The sequence below is a fragment of the Scaptodrosophila lebanonensis genome, unplaced genomic scaffold (assembly GCF_003285725.1).
Source record: "Scaptodrosophila lebanonensis strain 11010-0011.00,11010-0021.00 unplaced genomic scaffold, SlebRS2 tig00000110-arrow-arrow-pilon, whole genome shotgun sequence".
In the NCBI taxonomy this organism is placed as follows: domain Eukaryota; kingdom Metazoa; phylum Arthropoda; class Insecta; order Diptera; family Drosophilidae; genus Scaptodrosophila; species Scaptodrosophila lebanonensis.
The window spans coordinates 699,817-723,066 of record NW_022060573.1 but is presented as its reverse complement, the minus strand read 5'-3'; the positions used below and the strand labels follow the sequence as shown (position 1 = coordinate 723,066).

The 23,250-nt window shown below is 43.5% G+C and overlaps 1 protein-coding gene across 1 annotated transcript in view; it reads right to left on the bottom strand.

The window, feature by feature from the left end:
• The window catches only part of LOC115628177 (protein sine oculis), a 91,129-nt gene extending 68,360 nt beyond the window's left edge, over positions 1-22,769 (bottom strand). The window contains exons 1-4 of the mRNA XM_030524164.1: positions 22,467-22,769; positions 22,196-22,406; positions 22,013-22,140; positions 20,576-20,680 (exon numbers count right to left, since the gene is read on the bottom strand). Coding sequence (XP_030380024.1) covers positions 20,576-20,680; positions 22,013-22,140; positions 22,196-22,406; positions 22,467-22,769 — 747 coding nt within the window. The remainder of the gene's footprint in view (positions 1-20,575; positions 20,681-22,012; positions 22,141-22,195; positions 22,407-22,466) is intronic.
• Between the last annotated feature and the right edge of the window lie 481 nt (positions 22,770-23,250).

Sequence of the window (23,250 nt, the reverse complement as noted above, 5' to 3'; positions counted from 1 at the left end):
CCACCACAGCCTTTTTTAGGTGAGTAGATTCTGTCGAGGTCACGACCATTTAATCCAGCACATTTAATATGCATAAAATTCTCACACAACCAACAGCTAACAAACCGAAGTTGATCGGAATCAATTGCATCTTTAAATGTGCAAGACTTGTTGCAGCACGACATTATGGGCGGAATAAATACGAGTGTGAATGATTTAAATATGTGAGATAGCGCAAAGCGTAAGAAAAACGGTATAAGCACAAACAGAGAAAAAAAAAAAAAACTAAGCGGCACTGAGATAAAGCTTTTAGGTACTGCAGCAAACAAGCAACAACAACAAGGCTGAGTGGGAGCGAAGACGCACAAAGAGAGGGCTACCGCGAACACACACACAAACTTTTTGCAAGCAAAGATAGCTGCTTAAAAGCAAAATGCAAAATAATTGCAAAAACAAAGTGCAGTGCACTGACGCCGAAACAATAAAAGTATTAAATAAATACCTGTTAAATGCACAACCAAAAAACTGAGCACAATAATGGTCTAATAGATAAAAAATTCACAAAGTAAAACAATAATGCACAAATTAAATACTAGCAAGCCCAAAAATTTTCTACACTCTTTTATTTGGTGACCACTAAATTTGCAATGTACGCATTTCTCTATTTGTGTTCTTTGCTGATATTTAAAAGACACCTTTTGGGTAGGATTCAATGTTTTTATCGCTTGTAAGTGCTGTTCTAAAAATGCATATACATCATCTAATGATTGTATTTCTTTTGTTTTCCTTGTGAATTGCTCATATTGTTGTAGCCCTATTCTATCAAATTTCCTCAACAGGATTCTCGCAATAAATATTCCGTCATTCAAGGCGATCCCCATTCCCTCTATTGCATGAGCGCATTGTCTGGTTGTGTCCAAGAACAACTGTACACTTCTGTCGGATTCACTATTCATCATGGGTTGGTCCATGATTTTATCTAATTGGTACGAGAATAGTTGCCGTCTGTTTTCATATCTATCTTGCAATATTTCTACTGCTTTCTCATAATTTTCTACTGAGACTGGGAGGTGCTGAATTAAGCATTGCGCCTCACCCCTTATCAACTCTTTTAGTCTTAAAAACTTTTCTATTTTTGTATACTTGAAATTATTATGTATCAAATTGCTAAATAGGTCATAAAACGTTGACCATTGTTCTAAACGACCATCAAATGGATGGATTTCGATTTCCCTCATTTTTATGTGATCGTTAGTCGTTTTGTTCCTATTGATATTTTGAATTTCCTTAAAATATAGTTCTTTTATTTGTTCAAATTTATCCTGTATTTTTCTTCTTTCTGTCCTATTTTCTGCTGGGATTTTGTCCTTAAGCTCTTTATGGACTTCGGTAAAATATGAAAATTCCGCTGTTAAAAATCTTTTATGTTCTTCTGCTTCCATCTCTTCGAACATACTATGCCTTTTCTCAAAGGTGTCTGCGGCTCTATAAAAGATTCTCTTGTCCTCATCCCAAAGGTTGTACACATGCTTGGGAGACTCACTAAATTGCACTGAGATATCGGCTTCCGCATCTGAAGGTTTCGGCTCGATTTGTTTACCGTTCCCCTGTCTGTTTATTCTATCTGTAAAATGGCTTCGTGCTATTTTAATTCTAGCATACGCATCGGATGAGAAATAATTATTCTCTGCGAGCGTATCCTTATACTGAGTCAGTAAGCTATGGTTATTGTTAAATTCCGCCCATAGCTCCTCGATTTTCTTTAATTTTTCTGGCTGACCATCATTTGAATTTAACAGGTCGTTCAATTTATTAAAATTCGCCTCTTGTTTAAGAAGGGCTTCATTTAGTTTTTCCCTCGTATAGACCATTTTTGATGACAAAAATTTCAACATGTAAATTTTAATTATTTATTTTGTTTTTTTTTTTCTTAAATTTTTTATCTTAAGTTTAATATTTTCGGACTCTTTTAAATAACTATTCTGTTCTTTCCCTTTAGTAATTAAAACTAGTTGGAAAGTTTCTTTTAATTTCTTTCTCAACTGCACCCTTTTGCCACCACGTTTTTTTTTTTTTGGTGGTTTTGGAGGCTCAATTATTTTTTTGTTCTTGTTTCTGTTTTTGTATTCTTGTATTGTTAGTTTCTGTGGCCCCGCGTTGGGTTCAGCAGCTGCTTCTAAAAAGGGCTTTGCTATTTTTATAATATTATTAAATGCCCTATTAAACTCTTCCATTAATCTTAGTAATATTAGTAAAAGTAATAGTTGCACAGTGGCTTGAAGTGTGGGGCGGCTTCCTTATGGTCTTCAGCTGCGCCTTCTTCCAATTTTGCGTTGTAGCACCTGGACTTGGGCTGCTCAAATCGACACTCAGACCTGGCTTCTGGTCTGAGTTCGTGAGTCGTTAACTGGACTCGGGTTCTGGACTCGAGTTTACTCGATTTGTTGTAGAGTGAGTGTCAGACCTGGCTGGTCCTGAACTCGGGTTACTTCTGACTGAGTGTCAGACCTGGCTGGTCCTGAACTCGCGTTTCTTCTTACTGAGTGTCAGACCTGGCTGGTCCTGAACTCGGGCTTCTTCTGACTGAGTGTCAGACCTGGCTGGTCCTGAACTCGGGTTTTTTCTGACTGAGTGTCAGACCTGGCTGGTCCTGAACTCGGGTTTTTTCTGACTGAGTGTCAGACCTGGCTGGTCCTGAACTCGGGTTTTTTCTGACTGAGTGTCAGACCTGGCTGGTCCTGAACTCGGGTTTTTTCTGACTGAGTGTCAGACCTGGCTGGTCCTGAACTCGGGTTTCTTCTGACTGAGTGTCAGACCTGGCTGGTCCTGAACTCGGGTTTTTTTTGTTTTCAATTTTTCCTATTCATTAAGCTGTTCTAGCTTAATGTCACGCTAGCAACTGTTATATTGCCTGCTGATAAGGCTGCCCGCGTTTTCACGCTGATTCACCTTGTTCAAAAAGGTTTCAAATAAGTCGAAGGACCAAATGATGCATAGTCTATACGCATCAAGTGAAGATCACCTAGAGCAAGATCACTCGCTCCGCCAGAAGGCTTAGAAATAAACACACGCTTGAATTTCCAAAGATGATCTCAATTTATTTTCGGCAAATGCCGGGTTTTTATACAATTTTCACTTACGATCTACATTAAAATTAGGTTCTACAATTGTCTTATCAGCTATTGCTTATTCATTCTTAATATAATGCTATCTTTTACAAGTATATATCAATGCTATGTGTGCATATGCGCACCCTTCTTATCGTCTAGTTGTCCTGCTGCTATTGGTCGACCTCTATTTCCCCTTTTCCTCACTATCTAGTCGTTGAGCGTCCTATATCTACATGCGACTGTGACATTTCTTGAGGCTACCTGCAGTGCGCATGTGTGCGTGCGGCCCAAAACGTTGTATGTTTGTTCCTTCGTATTTTAAGTGGACTGTATATTTTTAGATTGTTTATGACTGCCATATGTGCGCGCAGGCTTGGTCTAATTTCCTTGGGATTGAGTCTCACTATCAGCTCATATTTTTGAGTGTGGCAACAGTACATAAAACTATGTTCACTAGTGAACAATACACTTGGAGTGTTTTATCTGTAGCTATCATAAATACTGAATAATATTTTGTCAAGAACAGAAAATGTTAAGTTAAATACAATTTAGCAAAGTAACTTGGTCAACTTATGCAACTGCACAACATTTAAATGATCATAGTGAAGTGTGCGAGGTGTAGTGTCAGAGAACATGTCCCACACTAGTGTAGCGTGCAGGGGTCAGTGTTTTTAAGCAAGCCCATAATTGGGAGCAACTTGTGAAGCGGAATATGAGTGTACGAATGTGCACTACGTTCTCTCACTGTGCTATGGAGGATTCGAGGCGTGCAATTCATGCGTTCCTCTAACTCAGCTCATCGGACGGGGCGGGGTTCTTTCTCCTCCTACCATAGCGGACACACCACTGCATGAAAATAAGTGCACTAAACAGAAACTATCAAAACAAGAAAATTGAGTATTCGAATGTGTTCCCACAACCAGTATAAAAGGGAACAGACAAACTAATGTAAAGAAGATTGCTCCTAGGGTATTAGATGTTGTTCTACCATATTTTTACCCACCCTACCATGACATACTGGAAATAATGATCTTGGTCGGTAGCCCCTATAGCAACTTGATGCTACTTTTAAGTTTGGTTTCGCGGTGACATCATAGTTAGTGTTGGACCAGCAAAAGGAAATTTACGACTTCTTATCAAAGTTAAAGGCATATATTATCATCATTATAATCCAAAATCATTCTCTTATATATATTAAATAGTTTGCAACATATTAATTTCGAAAGTAAATAATATTCCAAAGTAATGCTCAGGGTTACGTTATTCAAAAAAAATAAAATAAAATAAAAAAAAAATAAAAAAAAAAACACAAAAAATGCATTTAATTTTCAATGTTAAAAGTGAAATCGAACGTAAGTTGCAAATTAAATCAGATTTGAAAGTATGATGTCAAAAGATCAAATAAAAATTTAAATTAATTACCATGCACTGCCGTTGTTGAGCTCAAGAGGACTTGCTTTTAATGATCTGTAACGATGATACTTTGCCGCGGGTATACTCGCTGGCAGGCTTACGTGGACGTTATTCTTCAGCTTGGAGCGCCTGCTTTGCTTGCACCGACGCTTGACCACTGGCCTGGTTGTGCTGGCGTAGCCGCTATGGCTGCCGCTGCGGACAGCGTTGCCTCCGTTGTTGTTGGCACCTGTACATGGGGCTGCCGCCGTCGCCACTACTGCCTTCATCAACGTTGTTGCAGCTACTGCTGCACGGTTGCCGCAGCTGTTAATGTCGCCACCGCTGCTGACGTTGACGCCGCTGCAGCCGCTCCTATCAAGTCGTTGTTGCTTACGCGTCATCGCACACGACGCTTCGCCGCTGCCTCTGCCAACTCTGTTCCCGCTGCTGGTCTGTCGCTGATGCTGACGTCACTGCTGCTATTGCTCCGCTGCTATTGCTCTGCCGTTTTGGCCGCAGCGCATGCATTTAACATGCACATGTGCCGTTCTACCTCTACCGCGGACTGGTCGCAAGCGCACTATGACATCCCACGTTTCCTCCGCTGGCCTGGAGTGCATCTTGCCCGCTACCAGCTGCTGCTGGGCCTTATAGCGCTTGCACAACCGGCACTGGCGCACATACTTTGCAACGTCGCGATATAGACCAGGCCAGTGACATTGGTTTGCGACGCGCGCACATGTTCGACGCACTCCCATATGGCCGTCGCCGTGGCATTCTTCATTCTTCTTCTGCATAGCGTAGTCGGGATATTTGTCGGGGCTCTTCAACACTGGTGCAGTCAGTCGCTGCAGCCATTTGCAAGCCAATGCTGCCTCCCGCTCCACGTGGAATCGACCGGCCACCTGATGTGTCTGCCGCTCGTCCTCGTCCCGCAGGTCCAGTGTCTGGCAACCCAAGATCACTGCACCACTGGCTCTATGGATATAATCCAGCCCCAGTGTGAGCTCATGGATGCACCCAGGGAGTGTCAGCAGCGGCAGCACCACACGGCTGTTGCCAACCGTTATCGCCGCCATCGTCTCTTCACGGACCGTATTTTGTGTCCCATCAGCCATCGACACAATCACGCCCACGGACCACACATTTCCTCCGTCCGTCGCCCGCAAGTGCTGTGCCAACAACGGACTCCCGAAGCTACGTGTCGCTCCTGTGTCCACGACCGCATCCACTAGCAAACCGCCGCAGTCCACCTGTAACACGGCCGCAAATGTGCGCTTTGCTACTAGTTTGAACTTGCCTGCGTGGGCGTTTTCCGCTATGTGTCGGCAGCATTCGTTCGCTCGCACGCCCAGCCGGCCGCAGTCGAAACCATAGAGCCGTTGGGTATTCGGACAAGCATCCGCTCCTTGTCCTCCCATTCCGCAACGCCTACAAATCGGTCCTCGTCGTTGTGTGTCCACTGGAACTGCCGCCACCGACTGTACCGCCTGTGTGTCCGCAAGAGGCGGCGGTGGAGTCGGTGCCGGTGCCCAGCCAACTGTTGGTCCATGGCCGACATGTGCGCCAACAGGAGTAGCTGCCGGCACCGTGATCTGTTTAGACAGTCTCTGGAGACAGTTTTCTAGGGCCTCCATCAACCGTTGGGTATGCTGCGCTAGCGCCGCTGGAAGCGAGTCGGCACTTCTCGTGTCAGGTCTGCCGTAGATGACACTGGGGTCGCCGCTGGCGCCGCTTAGGCTGCTATGGGCGTCGCTACGGCTGCTGTGGGCACTGCTGGAGCCGCTATCGATATGTTTGGCACCGCCGCTCTCGCCTGTTTTGGAGTTGCCATGGGCGATCGTATCATCGTAGATACGCACGTTTTCTTAAAATCGCTACTACAATACACGGAATAACCTCCACCTATGTGCCTTTGGGGTCCCTGCTCGGGCGCCACTTGTAACGATGCTACTCTGCCGCGGGTATACTCGCCGGCCAGAGTGTGCTGAAATTTAATTTATGGGCATCCCAAAGTGCAAACAGTAAAGGCGCGGTTTCCAAAATATATGTACTTTAATTAATAACCATGGCCTTTTACTACACGTCCACTCCTGAACGCCTCCAGACTCCAACTAACCAAAAACTAAACTCAAGCCACGTTTCTTACTTACACTACTACAGAACTCAATATACTAAACTTATGATCTAGGCTTACAACTACATCCACGCCTTATGCGTCTACAACCATCTCGCTCTTAACGACGCCCTGCGTGTAGCAGCATCCAGCTAGCGCGTCGTTACAGATCTTAAGCTACATACATATTTCCTAATCGATATTTAGGTTCGATTACAAAAAAAGAAAATTAAAACTAGATCATTGTTTTAGATAAAAAAAAAATTATATAGAGATAATTATTAATTCATCATAAGTTGTTGCCAATGATATACATGGTTGCACGCGAGTAACTTTTAGTGGCTTTTTGTGTCGCAGAAGAAATTAGGTAAGAACTTGCAAATTCTTCTTTTATAGGGCCATGGTTTATGCCTCAAAAAAAATCTAACAAAAAATTGTATGTATGTGCGTAACACATAATTGGAAAACTAGCAGCTTGTCTTTGGAGCGGCAATGAGAGTCCGTTCTTCGGAATCTGGTCGGCATAAAGAGCTTGAAGTCGCCACCGTAGCAAATAGTACAGCCGTCAAGAAAACAAAGCGCGGAAAGTTTCCGAGGCACTAATAATTGGTCCAGCCAAAGCACGATGGATTGCCACAACCAAAAGTTCGATTTTAAAACAGCCAAGCACAATCGATTTGGCTCTGCCAAAAGGTATTTGTGGCCCAGCCAAAAAGGATACAGGCTCGAGGCACTGTGAACAAAAGAAATCACAGGACTTTCTGGCCGACTTGAACATACTTCGATTACCTGGCCAAGATTCCCAAAAATGCACAACAATGAAATTAAGAATGCTTCGTTCCTTGGCTCAAATAAAACAGGAACCACTTGCACTGAGGTGTTGCGTAAAGAAATATACGTGAGCACAACTCAATAGTCGCTGTACTAATGTTCGATCGACGCGCCGCTAAGTAACGTGAAGCTGCACCTAGCCGAAGCCGAACTTACTAAACCAACAACAATGCTATGTATATGTGTGGGCGGCAATAATAAGATAAAAATCAACGGCATAATCGTAAGAGCGCGATAACGTTTGCCAAAAATAAATGCAGCAAATGCAACAGCTTGCTAGGGCAGTACCTCAGTAGGAAACTGGACATTACAATACACACATATGTACATATGTATATATATCATAAATATTTCTTCTACTCTTTAATGAAAAGTTACAAAAATACAACGTAGTTTGTATTCAGAGTAAATACATAAATGTTCACAAAAGTGAACAAGAGATCAGAAATGAGCATGAGCAACCAAAGCAGTAGGTAGTCTCAACAGAATCTCGGCCTAAAAATAGCCGCATGCAGCAGTGCTGCAGACAAATGCATCGTAGGCATGTGCATATGATACGTTTAAGGGTGGGTGCGCAATGTACTAGATAAGAAAGGCTTCGAATAAGTACATATGGAGGGAAAAAACACTTGACACAATTAGGATAGAGTAAGACAAAAAATGTAAAATTAGAGTAAGTACAATGTTTAGAAAATAAGGAAGAGTCAAATATTGAATTATTAGTACATAAGAAAAAACTAGTAAATAAGACAAAAATGTATAAATACTGAAGGAATTTCAGGAATAAAATTGGAATGAAATTGGAAATTTAAGCATTGGTTTGTTTCCTTTTTGTTCTCCCAGAGACGTTTCGCAAGTTGGTTGCAGCACCTGGTTAAAAAGAATAGTTGTGAGCTGTATAGCAAGCGACTATTCACACACATGAACCAAGTTTAAAGTTAGTCGGATTTCTACATTTCTAGAACCTCTTCTTGGTGTTCACCCACACTTTGACAGCTTTTTAACTCTTACCATTTGGGCTGTGCTTTGATTGCACATACGTACCCACATACATACAAGTATGTACATAAATATGTACATACAATTTTTTTTCGCGCACCAATAAAGCCCCAATGCAATCAAGAAAGGAATGCTAAAGTCGAGCAGGCTCAACTCTTAAATAACATGTAACATGTACCACCCACAAAAAAAATTATTTAAAAAAATTAATTAATTTAATTAATTAATCAAATTAAATATAAAATATTCCATATATACATATTGCGGATACAGCTTGGGTCTGGTTATATGGCTCTAACTTTCTTTCTGATGAAATACGGATATACAATCTAAATGGATGTGACTACCAAATTTTAGTTCATATTTCCAAGAATTACGGGAGTTATAGAAAATCATGAATAGGGGGAAGTGAGGGTATGGATCGGAAAAAATGAACTAACTAGTCCTTTTTCGGGCTTAGGAGAATCTGGATACCAAGTTTGGTTATTCTAGATCTTATACTTTCTGATATCCTTGCGTTCATACAGACAGACGGACATGGCTATATCGACTCGGCTTATCATCCTGATCAAGCAGGTAAAAGGAGGCGTGGCAGACCCCACAAAGTATATATATTCTTGATCAGCATGACAAGACGAGTCGATCTATGTCTGTCTGTCCGTCTGCCCGTATGAACACCTGGATCTCAGAGACTATAAGAGATAAAGACACCAAATTTTGCACAAAGATGCCTTATGTGTGTAAGCTGTGCAAGTTTGTTTTATTTTTTCGATTCCTCCCCCCCCCCACTTCCCCCCTATGGGGGTTTTCCCGATTTTCCATTCGTATAATCGCCTATATCTCGGAGACTATTGTAATGCAAATTAGTAGTGCATAGTTCAAACTGCGAGCTTGGCGCTCAAGTATCGATCTGCGCTTATCGATACGCCCACCTGCGCCACCTATCAACAGCTGTTTTTACAAGATCCATGCTGCCGCAGCCAACTTCAAGGCTTCAACCGCAACTAACTTTAAGGAGTTGTTCTCTTCCTGGTGTGCGCTGGACCGACACGGTTGTGTTCTCCGCTGGTGCGGATCTTTTAAGCATCTCCATATGTGTAAATTAAATCCTTAAGTATTTGGGCCATCTGCCTGTTTTGATCGCCATTGAAGGCTAATAAAGTGAAGTAAAGGAAAGCTGAGTTGAACGGCGCAATTATTTCTTTGGCGCTGCTGTTAATTCTTTGAAAGTGGGCCCTTCTCTGACAAGCGTCGACGAGCGCCACGAGCATCTCCGCTATACAGATTTGTTGCTGCAGCCACTTCGCCAGCCGCCACGCTGCCGGTCCCTTCTGCTTTACACACCTGCCCGCTATTGTTTTGCGTAGCGAATCGCCGGTCACCGCTCGGCCAAAGGGCGATTTACGCTACATTGGTGTCAGATGTGGGGTTATGTTCGATCACCGCGAGGGATCCTAGCCACACAAAATGCCGAAAACTAAAAATAAAGCAAACGATAAGTGTTGGCAAGCCATCAATAGCTTGAGCCAAACAGTGAAGGCCATGCACGAGACATGGCGAGAAGTTACCCAAAACATGCTACGTGTTTTAATAGGAGTCCTCGCTGCGCTTATGCCGAACACAGGAGGGAATGATCAGGAGTCTGCCGAACCGCATCTGGCTGCTGCTTTAAACACTGACGTGCCAACCAGAGAGGCCACTCAGGCAGCAGCCCATGCAATGCTCCAGCGGTTGGAAATACAGCCGCCGTCGTCCTATTCAACGTGGACACGTGGGAACCAACCTGTTACGCAAGGAAGGCAGCTGCCAGCGCCCACCGCGTCCACGCCGGATCGAGACGCGCACCAGCACCAAAGTGCTGGCTCCATGGCGCACGCGGCTATATCGGCCGCGTTTAATGCTGCGGCCCACGCTACGACCACCGAACAGACGATGGGACAACGGATGGTAATAAACGGAGACACTCTGGCTGAAAATGTGTCTCCGGAACCGCAGCGCGCCATGCATTTGCCCAGTCAACTTTTGTCGACGCTCGGACGCCCACCGCTGTCAAACAACGCTCCGGCCACAGGAGAGAGGACTGTGCGTAATGACTGTTACCAATCGAAGACGCCGCAAGCGGCTTGGTCTGCCGTTGGCCCTGAATGGCAATCCGCTGCACATCTGTCGCCACCGCAGCCCCCACTAGCAAATGACCGCTTTCCACAGGGCCGCCACCCATCGCGCACAGCCTCACAATTCCCCCACAGCGCTGCTAGATCAGGCAGACCCTTTGAGTTATATTTTGACACTGTTGGAGGTCAGCGCCCTCCGTTCAGCCCCAGTATGCTGCCCGCCTACGATGGCAACTCGCCGTGGCCGGACTATGAGCGCATAGTGGACACGTTGGCCGAATTTAATGGCTGGACTGATGAGGAGAGGCGGATCGGTGTCGCGTTGAACCTCAAAGGACGCGCACTAAAGCTATACAACACATTGCCCGGCTGGCCAGGCCCACCCTATGACACATTTTGCACAGCCATGCGAAGATGGTTCACGCCCAGTCAGGAGTCATACCTTCAACAATTTTATGGTCGGCGGCAGAACCTGCGCGAGACTCTGGAGGATTTTGCGCTGGATCTGGAGCACTTGGCACAAAGAGCGTTCGGCAGCGTACCTGAAGCGCTGCTTAATTTGACACTCGTGCGACAGTTCGTAGAAGGAGTTCGTGAGTTGGCTTTGCAAAGCACCTTGGCCGCGCAAGGGCCCCGCGACCTGGCGGAAGCCCTCGGAATAGCTAATCGGGTGTACACTCAATGCATCCATAAGACAAGTAAGCCCATATTCCAGATCGAGCAAAGTAGGCCACCAGTGTTGATACCGGCACGAAAGAGACGTCCCCGGAAAGGTAAACGTGAGGCTGCCCAACCGCCTCGAGGAAACTCGGCGGGAAATGTGCGGATGCCAGTTCTCTGAGGCGGGAATTGGCATCTTTCATCAGCGCCTCGCCCGTATCGCAGCCGCCGCCAGTTGATGTAAAACCTGTCATCGTCGATGCTTCCGTTCCTGTAGTAGGCACTTCCCTAGCACCTGTGTCAGACAGCATCCAGGAGAAGGAAAGCGTATTGGCTGCGCTTTTCCGAGAGGCCCACGAGGTCAACAATAAGGCAGCTGGCGAGACGGAAACTTCCAGTCAGACCGTCGAGTATCAGGCACCAGCTTCCGTGGCTACGACAAGCGACACACCAAAAGTAGCTTCAACTCTATTTCCAGTCCATACGCAAGGCAGCCAAAGCCTGCACTGCGTCGTGATCCTACAGGATCGCCCCGTGCCTATGGTTGTAGATACAGGAGCCGCCGATTTCTTGTTGGTGGCGACACACCCACCTTGCTCGGCATTGATTTCTTGCTACAACAGAAGGCCGTGGTGAGTTTAAAAAGGCTGTGTCTAACATTTGGCGGCAGCGCCATTCCTCTTTTCCCCCCAGGGCGAGCCGTGGACAACATGCTGTACCTTACATCGCCAGTTTGTCTGCCACCAAGCTGGGACGCATCTGTGCGAATCATCGAACCTCAAGGGAGCGTGATTATAGAGCCGGCTGCCCAGTCTGAGCTGCCGCCTGGCGTTATGGTTGGCCGCACGCTTGTGGATACGACTAAGGGAGATATGACATTGCGATTGCTGAATTTGACTGCACAGGAGCAAGTACTTCCGGCTTTTGCTGCGCTGGGCCGCCTGGAGCCAGCAAGTGTGCTGCACGACGATCCGCGGCCCGCGGTTCCTCCTGACATCGAAAACTGGGATTCTCTAATTGACGATGGGCTGCCGCCATCTCTGCGACAATCGTTACTGGAACTACTGCACAGATATCACCACGTTTTCGCGTGGAAAACCAGCGATTTGGGACGCACCGGCTCCACCAAGCACAACATTGACACCGGCCAAGCGCGCCCAATAAAACAGCCATCTCGTAGAATTCCACTGGCCCGTAAAGACGTGGTCTACAAACTGGTTGAGGATATGAGCGCTCGGGGTGTTATTCGACCGTCTACAAGTCCATGGTCATCTCCCGTAGTGCTCGTCAAAAAGAAAGATGGGTCCATCCGTTTCTGTGTAGACTATCGCCGACTTAAATGGACGCACAGTCGCGTCCAAAAACGGCTTTTGCGTGCGACGCTGGACTTTTGGAATTCAACGTCATGCCGTTTGGGCTATGCAATGCCCCCGCCACGTTTGAGCGTCTGATGGATGGCCTATTCTCAGATGTGGCCTGGAAATCCATCTTGGTCTACCTGGACGACGTCATCGCGCATTCGCGTACCGAAGAAGACCACTTAAAGCATCTGGAAGACATTTTTCGTCGCCTTGCAGAAGCTGGACTGAAGATGAACCCCCAAAAATGCAACTTCTTCCAATCTGAAGTTGACTATCTTGGCCACGTGGTTGGTCGCAGTGGCCTGAAGGCCAGCGCATCGAAAATTGAAAGAGTGGTCACATGGCCAACTCCGTTAAACAAAACCGAAGTCAGATCTTTTCTAGGACTCTGCTCATATTATCGCAAATTTATTGCAGATTTTTCTACCATTGCACGACCGCTACACGCGTTGACAGAGGCTAAGCGTGACTTTTTATGGGACGAAGCAGCTACTGGCGCCTTTGAGTCGCTGAAAACTAAGCTGACATCGGCTCCCATACTGGCGTTTCCAAGTGAAACTGGCGAGTTCATACTGGATACTGATGCCTCCGACAGCGGCGTGGGCGCAGTTCTTAGCCAAATCCAAGAAGGCGTTGAACGTGTCATCGAGTACTACAGCAAAACCTTGCAGCCGGCCGAGCGCAACTACTGCGTCACACGACGAGAGTTACTAGCGGTAGTGAAAGCCACCAAACACTTTCATCACTATTTGCATGGGCGTGAATTCTTACTGCGCACGGACCATGCTTCATTGATCTGGCTGTGCAACTTCAAAGAGCCAGAAGGACAGATAGCCCGTTGGATCGAGCGACTGCAGCAGTACAACATGCGCATTCAACACCGTGCTGGTATCCAACACGGTAATGCAGACGCTCTATCACGGCGGCCATGCGGGGATTGTCGTACTTGTGAGCGAGCTGAGCGACGCGATGGACACTTCGTGCTGTTCACCCAAATCATGGCAGCCAGTTATGGGCAGCAACAAGAAGCTGACAAGACACTCGCCGTCGTCCGCCAGTGGGTATCCAGTGCAAAACGCCCACCAAAATCAACCTTGTGGGGCAAGTGCCCTACCCTGAGAGCATTCTGGCACCTTTTTGATCGCTTGCAGCTTGATCAGGGTGCACTTACGTTGAAGACGACTAGTGGTGTTCCCGTGCTCGTGGTTCCTGAGGCACTCATTGATGACAGTATTCGCAGCATTCACAACTCTACGACCGGCGGACACTTTGGTGTAAAGAAAACTCTGGCCAAAGCGAAAGCTCGATTTTTCTGGATTGGCCAAAGCTCGGATGTCGCACTCTGGTGTGCACGATGTGACGTTTGCGCCGCTCGTAAGGGCCCTTCACGCAAAACCATCGAGCAATTACAGCCCAGCGCTATCGGCAGCCCATTCGAACGGCTGGCGATCGACATGCTGGGGCCACTGCCACTCACCCCACGCGGCCATCGCTACATTGCAGTGGTGATGGACTATTTCACTAAATGGCCCGAGTGTATTGCACTACCAAACCAAACTGCTGACACAGTTGCACGCGCACTAATCCAAGAAGTCTTTTGCAGGTTTGGCGCTCCATTTATTCTCCATTCAGATCAAGGTTGCAACTTCGAGTCGGAACTTTTCCAATGCTGCCTGCGCCTCCTCGACGTGGAAAAGACACGCACCACGTCCCTACATCCTTGACGGTATGGTGGAACGATTCAACCGTACTCTTTTGGACTACTTGGCCAAATTCGTCTCTGCTAGTCAGCGTGACTGGGACGAACTCTTGCCCCTTGCTATGTGGGCATACCGCTCAGCAACCAACGAAGCCACCGGATTCTCCCCGGCTATGCTGGCGCTTGGCCGTGAACTGCGGCTCCCTTGTGAGTTGACTTACGGCCTGCCATGTAATGACGAAACGCCCTACCCTATCTTCGTGGAGAACTTGCGCGAACAACTCAAAACGGTTCACACTGTGGCCCATCAGCAGCTGCAATCAGCTGCCGCCAACAACAAGATGCGATACGACATGAGAGCGAATCCCAGGGAGTTCGTGCCCGGCGACAAAGTCTGGTTATATGCACCCGCCCGCAAAGTGGGTCGTTGCCCCAAGCTGCAGTCGGACTGGATTGGACCTAGCCTGGTCGTGCGTCGCATATCGGATCTTGTGTACACGGTGCGCCTGCCTGGCAAGCGATCTACAAAAACTGTGCACGTCAACCGTCTCGCACCCTATGGAGGAGATGGTCAAGATGTACTCGGCCAGGAGTCTCGAGTCTCAGCGGGGGGTAATGTAATGCAAATTGGTAGTGCATAGTTCAAACTGCGAGCTTGGCGCTCAAGTATCGATCTGCGCTTATCGATACGCCCACCTGCGCCACCTATCAACAGCTGTTTTTACAAGATCCATGCTGCCGCAGCCAACTTCAAGGCTTCAACCGCAACTAACTTTAAGGAGTTGCTCTCTTCCTGGTGTGCGCTGGACCGACACGGTTGTGTTCTCCGCTGGTGCGGATCTTTTAAGCATCTCCATATGTGTAAATTAAATCCTTAAGTATTTGGGCCATCTGCCTGTTTTGATCGCCATTGAAGGCTAATAAAGTGAAGTAAAGGAAAGCTGAGTTGAACGGCGCAATTATTTCTTTGGCGCTGCTGTTAATTCTTTGAAAGTGGGCCCTTCTCTGACAAGCGTCGACGAGCGCTACGAGCACCTCCGCTAAACAGATTTGTTGCTGCAGCCACTTCGCCAGCCGCCACGCTGCCGGTCCCTTCTGCTTTACACACCTGCCCGCTATTGCTTTGCGTAGCGAATCGCCGGTCACCGCTCGGCCAAAGGGCGATTTACGCTACACTATATTACCTACGGACACCAAATTTGAGTTCCAGATGCCTTATGTGAATACGCAGAAAATGTGCATTTTGGAATTTCCCTCCCTCCCCCCTCTCCGACGTAAATCGTAACTCCCGTACATACACTCATATAGACGCGATTGCTTTGTATATGTGCAATTATACACCCTTTACGTGAGTTCGAATACCGCGACGTAAAATAGATCCCATTTTTATACCCTGTACCCAAGGGTATATTAGTTTTGTGCGAGTGCACATGGAACACACAGAAGGAGGCTTGGTAGACCCCACAAAGTATATATATTCTTGATCAGCATGACAAGCCGAGTCGATATAGCTATGTCCGTCTGTCTGTCCGTCTGTCTGTCCGTCTGTCTGTCTGTATGAACGCAAGGATCTCCGAAAGTATAAGAGCTAGAATAACCAAACTTGGTATACAGATTCTCCTGAGCCCGAGAAAGGACGAGTTTGTTCATTTTTCCTGATCCAGCCGCCCACTCCCCCCCCTATTAACGATTTTCTATAACTCCCGTAATTCTTCGAATTTTGAACTAGGTCACATTAGGTTAGTGATTATATAGCCGTATACCAAGTTTCATTATGATAGAATGATCGGAAAGAAAGTTATAGCCATATAACCAGGCCCAATGCACACATACATACATATGTACAAGTACACAAACACGCATAGACACGATTCTGATGTAAATGTATGTAAATGTATTCCATGCATGCATGGAATATTTTATATTTAATTTAGTTAATTAATTAAATTAATTTAGTTCATTAAATTAATTAATTAATTAAATTACTTTTTTGTGCGGTGGTACAGGGTATTTAAGAGTTGAGCCTGCTCGACTTTAGCATTCCTTTCCTGTTTTTTTTTTAATTTTCTTAATTTTTTTAAATTTTTTTATAATTATTGTAAACATATGTACAGAGTATTTCAAAGTCGGAACACCCGACTTTAGCTTTTTTACTTGTTTAAAGTAGACTTTGTGCAAAAAACTGGAATAAATATTAGAGTATTTGCTAACTTTAAATTATATTTTGGTCGTGTTGTTTTTGTTTCTATGCAAAGTTCACGTTCGTGTCCTTTCGTGCTTTATTGAGTCAACACGAACACGCACAAAATATGAATATGAACGAATATGAAACACGGCACTCGTGTCCACGCAGTGCAGCAGTTCGTTTGTGTCTGTGAGTGTGTCAGTAAGTTTGTTTATGTGATATCCCCAACCGGAGCTCGAATACTCCAAAATCCCTTCTTAATGCGCACCTTCACTATGATAGGATACTTGACCCCGAATTTCAGCTATCTAGCGCTTATTGTTTGAGCTATGGGCTGTTGACGCGGTTTCCTTCTGTGCCCCAAGAAAGCCCCAATAATTCAGTCTCCAAGAAAAAATTAAAATAACCGAGTATGCATTTTTATTTGTATTCTTTATTTGATTTTAGAATCCAAGTTTTAAGTCGATCGGTTGAAAAATGTGGATTTTTTATACAAACGTTGGAGCTTGTTTCCCCCCTTTGGAGCTCGAATTTTCGAAAATCCCTTCTCAGGTGGCATCTACACGATGAAAGGATACTTGAGTCCAAATTTCAGCTAGCTTTTACCGTTTGGGCTGTGCGTTGATCACCAATCACTCTGTCAGTCAGTCAGTAGGTAGAGAACCGAGTATGTGTAGTCCGTCAAGGGAAAACAAAATTCAAATTTTGATTAAACAATGCACGATACGTTTAAATAATAATTTATGCATATGATTTTTTAACAAGTAAAATAGGTAAAGTCGGATGTCCCGACTTTGAATTACTCTGTACATATTTTTAGAATATTTATAGAAATTAAAAAAATTAAGATAATTAAAAAACATTTTAAATCGATTTTACCTTTCTTGGTATTCGAACTCACGTAAATGGTGTATAATTGCACATTTACTTGCGTCTATGCGAGTGTATGTATATCTATGTGCGTCTATTCGTGTCGTGTCATGTTTGCAGTCAACCAAAGCACCAGAATCAACAACAGCTGCGGGCAGCGCTAGGGCAGCAAATATATTTATGGCTATAACTTCTTGTTAAATCGGTCTATCATAGTAAAAGTTGGCATTCGGACACATAATCACTAACTGGGGTATTTGCATAATTTGAATTCGAAAATCCAAGAATTACGGGAGTTACAGAAAATCACGATTTGCTTGGGAGAGGGGGGAGGGACAGAAATTCCAACATACACATTTTCTGCGCATTCACATAAGGCATCTTGGACTAAAATTTTGTGTCCGATTGTGGCGATTATACGAATGAAAAATCTGAAAAACCCCCATAGGCGGGAAATGGAGTAGCTGTTCGTGTAGTTGCGTGCAAACGACACTAATGTGCCTTCCTTGTTTGAATTCTTTTATAGATTACACAACCGCAGTTTGAATCCAATCAAATGAAAATTGCAGATTTTTCATACAATCTATGGAGCCCGTTTTCCCCCTTCTTAGTGCTCATTTTCACTATGAGAGGGAACTTGTGTCCAAATTTGGGCTTCCTAGCTCTTAAAGTTTGGGCTGTGCGTTGATTGCCAATCAGTCAGTCAGTCAGGACAAACTGTTTTATATACATACTAGCAGATATTGCCCGTCATAACCCGGCTCAATATAATGTTTCCAATTGTATTTATTTTGTGTGTGCATAACATACCCATATGTTTTCACCTTCTAAGCTACCAGTAGGAAGACGTTTAAGGTATTTAAATGAACATTTTCTGTTCTTGACAAAAAATTGTTCAGTAGTCCGTTACATTTTTGTTCTTGCCAAACTATTTCGTTAAACGAACATGACCCTCTATAACTAATATTTTTTAAAGCTCGTTTTCCCCCCTTTGGAGCTAGAATTTTCCAAAAGCCTTTCTTAGTGTGCTCCTACACACTACCGTTTGGGCTGTGCGTTGATCACCAATTAGTCAGGACAAACTTTTTTATATATAGAGATAACGCAACGTTTTAAGATAGACTATGTTCAAAAAAGGGCAATAATTATAAGGGTATATCCTAATTTTAAATTCACATTTGAGTCTTTTCGTGCCATATTGAGTCAATACGGTCACGCACAAACTCGGAATATGAAACACGGCACTCGTGTCAATGCCGTGCAGCGATGAGCCACGATCAAAAAGCACTGACAATTCTCATCTCAATTTGCTAGAGTAAAACTTTCGATAGTTGAAGCCACCGATACCATCAAAATATCGAAGTTTGAATGCAATAAGCAGAATATTTAAATAATAAAATCTAATTATTTATTGAGATCGATAAGAACAAATCATATACATACATACATCTGCCCGCAATGCGAAGCAGAATATGCGTAGCTCCGTTATTCGGTTTCTGCTTTACTATCGCTTACGCAGTCGTTGCCTAGCGACGGTAACTGTACACTTTTGGCGTTTTGCCTTTGCAATTAACATAAAATGGTCAAAACGAAAGAAAAAGAGCGAGCCAATGACTTGCAGTTGTTGTTGTTTTTAGAGCATTATTTTTTGTACAATCAAACAACTGTGTTCGATTGCCCAATGTATACATTAATACGAATGTACATACATGCTATATTCATACACAGGCATACATACATATGTATGTTTCTCTTTACTTTTTCAACCGTACGTAGAGAACCGCACACATACTCGAACTGTTGCTTGTTGTGTGAGTGAATGTGTGTATGTGATGTCCCCAACTATTTGATATTTGTTGTTGCTGCATAAAGTTATTAATGAAAACACTAATGCCAAATGCACTAAACAAAGAAAAAATTACTTTTAAAAATGTTATATAATTTTCAATTAATTAACATTTCTTGCTCTGTCAGTGCAAGACGAATGTACATACATACATACATATGTAGATACATATGTACATACATAGATGTGCACATATGTATGGACATTCACACATTAGTGTCTCACATGTTGCTTTGGCTATTTCAATCGTTTGCACGCAACTACACGAACAGCTGCTTGCATGTGTGCGTGTGTGTGTATGTATACTTAGTTTTCCCCAACTGTTTGATATTTTGTATTGTTTGTTCTGCCTGCTTTTGTAAAATGCATATTTTGAAAATCCTTGAATGCAAAGTTGTAGATTTAGTTACGTAGATTACATTACCCAAATTTTAAATCGGTCGGACTAAATTTATAACACAAACTTTTCATTTGAAATAGTGAATAAATATTAAAACCGCAATAATTCAAGCTCCAACACAAATTTGATTTTAGAAACTAAGTTTTAAGTCGATAGGTTGAAAAATGCGGATTTTTTAAACAAACTTTGGACCTCGACTTCCCCCCTTTGGAGCTCGAATTTTCCAAAAACCCTTCTTAGTGAGCACCTACATTATGACAGGATACTTGAGCCTAAATTTCAGTTTCCTTACTTTTACCGTTTGGGCTGTGGGGTGTTGATTGTGTTTAAATTTTTCCACGGAAAACCCCCCTTTTTCATGCCCCAGGAAAAATGGTGAAAAACCAAGTATACAGTTTTTCTTGCATTCTTTTTGAGAGTATACAAACTAAGTTTGAAGTTAATTGGATGAAAATTGTAGGTTTTTCATACAAACGTTGGAGCCCGTTTTCCCCCCTTTGGCGTTCGAATTTTCCAAAACCGCTTCTTAGTGCTCACCTACACCACTGAAGACAACATGTTCAGCCTCCTAGCTCTTACCGTTTGGGCTGTGCGTTGATTGCAAATAGCTTTTCGTTTACCGAATTTTCCACCGAAAAATCATTATTATTCAGGCCACAGGAAAAATATTGAAAAACCAAGTATACAGTTTTTTTTGTATTCTTTGTGAGAGTATACAAACTAAGTTTGAAGACGGATAAAAATTGTAGATTTTTCATACAAACGTTTTAGCTCTTTTTCCCCCCATTTGGAGCTCGAATTTTCCGAAACCCCTTCTTAGTGCTCACTTTCACTATAAGAAGGATCTTGTGTCCAAATTTCAGCTTCCTAGCTCTTACCGTTTGGGCTGTGCGTTGATTGCCAATCAGTCAGTCAGTCAGTCAGGACAAACTGTTTTATATATATAGAGATAGAGTCGACAGTCCTTATATATGCGGTTAAGCAAATTTGTTGATATTTTTGGGGTTTACCTGTGTAGTAGTGAGTCCAGTTGCTTCTGCTAAATCACGTTTTTCGCGGGGTGATGGATATGGATTGTGCGCATACCAGTCCCTTAGTACCAATCGAGATTTTTCCTAAAAGTTGGGACACGACATTTTAAGTTAATAGGTTTGCAATTTATTATCTGTTTATCAATCCCGACCTGCCCGGATTGCTGACATATTAAATCCGATACAATTAAAATAGAAATACTCTGTACATATGTATGTGTAGAATAATTATAGAAAACTAAAAAATTAAGAAGCTAAAATCGGGTGTCCCGACTATGCAATACTCTTTACATATGTGCACAATAATTATTCGTGTATGTATGTGCGGAGCCTGCATGGCCATATATACATATATAGCTATAACTTCCTGTTAAATCTGCCTATAAGTGATTGCTGGGGGAAGGGGGAGGGAGGAAAATTCCCAAAATACACATACACACACATTTTCTGCGTATTCACATAAGGCATCTGAGACCTAAATTTGGTGTCCCTAGGTCTTACAGTCTCCGAGATTTAGGCGATTATACGAACGGAAAATTGTGAAAACCCCCATTGGGAGGAAGTGGGGGGAAAATAAAAAATATAAAACAAACTTGCACATTGTACATAAGGCATCTTTGTTCAAAATTTGATGTCCATAGCTCTTATAGTCTAGATAGTTTGAGATACAGGTATTGATACGGACAGACGGACAGACAGACAGACTGGGCTAGATAGACTCGTCTTGTCATGCTGATCAAGAATACTTTGTAGGGTCTGCCACGCCTCCTTCTACCTGTTACATTTTTCAGCTCGCGCAAATCTAATATACTCTTGTACATTTCATGTACAGACTATAAAAATTCAATCCATACATATGTATAAGAAGATATGTTTATGTATAGTTTCAACAGCATACATTTACATCATGGTTTCTATGCGCGTTTATATGCGTGCATGTATGCAATACAGGAATAAGTCAAAGAAGCAACAACCACAACAGCTGCAGGCAGAGCTTCGGCAGAGAAAATATTTATGGCAATAACTTTCGTGTTAAATTACCTATCGTAGTGAAACTTAACATGCGGACTCATAATCTCTAACTCGAGGTATTTGCCAAATCTGAGTGCGGTGGAGTGGGGGGAGAGTACTTTCTCGGACTTAGGAGAATCTGGATACCAAGTTTGGTTATTCTAAGCCTTATACTTTCGGATATCCTTGCGTTCATACAGACAGACGGACATAGTTAATCGACTCGTCAATAATATATATACTTTGTGGGGTTTGCCACGCCTCCTTCTGTGTGTTACATACATTCGCACAAAACTTCTATAGCCTTTTACCCTTTGGGTACTGGCTATAAACATGCATATCTTCCACTACAATTAAATTCAAATGTGTCAATAAATTCATAAGAGACTGTACGTATCTGCTTACCTTAAAACAATAGCTTGTCTCCTCACCGTCCCAAATAGTGCGCGGCAGGGGAAATTTCCTGCGAACACGATATTTTCCAACTGCACCCAAAGGTCTTCCTCGCAGCTTTTCGGCTTCCACATAATGCGCTACAAAGAAAAAAATATTTTTGGGAGTTCCAGGCAGAGGAGTGAGTGTGTTCACCTTTTAACCACAAAGCTTGTAGCTTAGAGTGATTTTGCGGTGAAAAGTGATGGTGTTCAAGTAGTCGATACAGCTCCTTGTACTGCCCTCGATGAAATGCCACGACTGCTTTTGCTTTTAGCACAGATTCATTAAATTGCAATTTATCACATTGTGGCAATGACCAAAGAAAACGACCCAATCTTTCAAGATTACCAGCTTGTTGAAGCACCTGTGAAATGTAAAAGGCACCTCAATTATTTAAATGTCATTTCATCCACTACCCGCTTACCTCACACACACATGCAACTTGTTCTTGCGTAAAGCCGAAACTTGGCAAGCTTTCACGCCCATTGCCAGTCCCTTCTTCTTTGGTGCTTTGGTTGTTCCTAAATAAATCGCTATTGCCTCCATTGTGTGGTATCATATCCAACTTGTTGTTATTGTGATTATTGCTGTTAATATTATTATTGCGTATAGCCAAACCACCACTTGAACTAGTAGAACTATAGGAAGCCGAGTGTCGTACGTTCAGAATGGCGGAGACATTCGCAGTTGCCAAATCATAAAAACCCGTGGCCGTATGTTTTATCATTCTTTTGGATTGTGATTTCGCAATCGTTCCTGTCAGAGAACTTATTCATCAAATACTTTCCCTATGGGCGCTGAAATTTCTAAATATAAGTGTCACAAATAACTGCAATGAAATAAGTTAAGCTAATAAATAAGCAGTCCATGGGCGTCAGTTCAGGTAAGTTTTTGTAAGAGCAACCGCACATGATGTACTACCCACCAGCCTATTACATATGATCATTTCCAATCTGACGCAACATTCGTACGACAAAATATTAAATAAATAAATGAAAAAGTAAAAATGATTTTTTTTTAAATTAGAGTAGTAAAACAATTATAACATTCAACCGTCAAGATAAAAAGATATAAGCCAAAAAAAGCCCCGTTACAAAAAAGGCAGGGTTTTGACTTGAATTGCAAAATTTGCAAAAACTCTAATTATATAATTAAACAAATCTTACTCGTTTTTTGTACCCTGTACCCAAACGGTAAAAGGGTATATT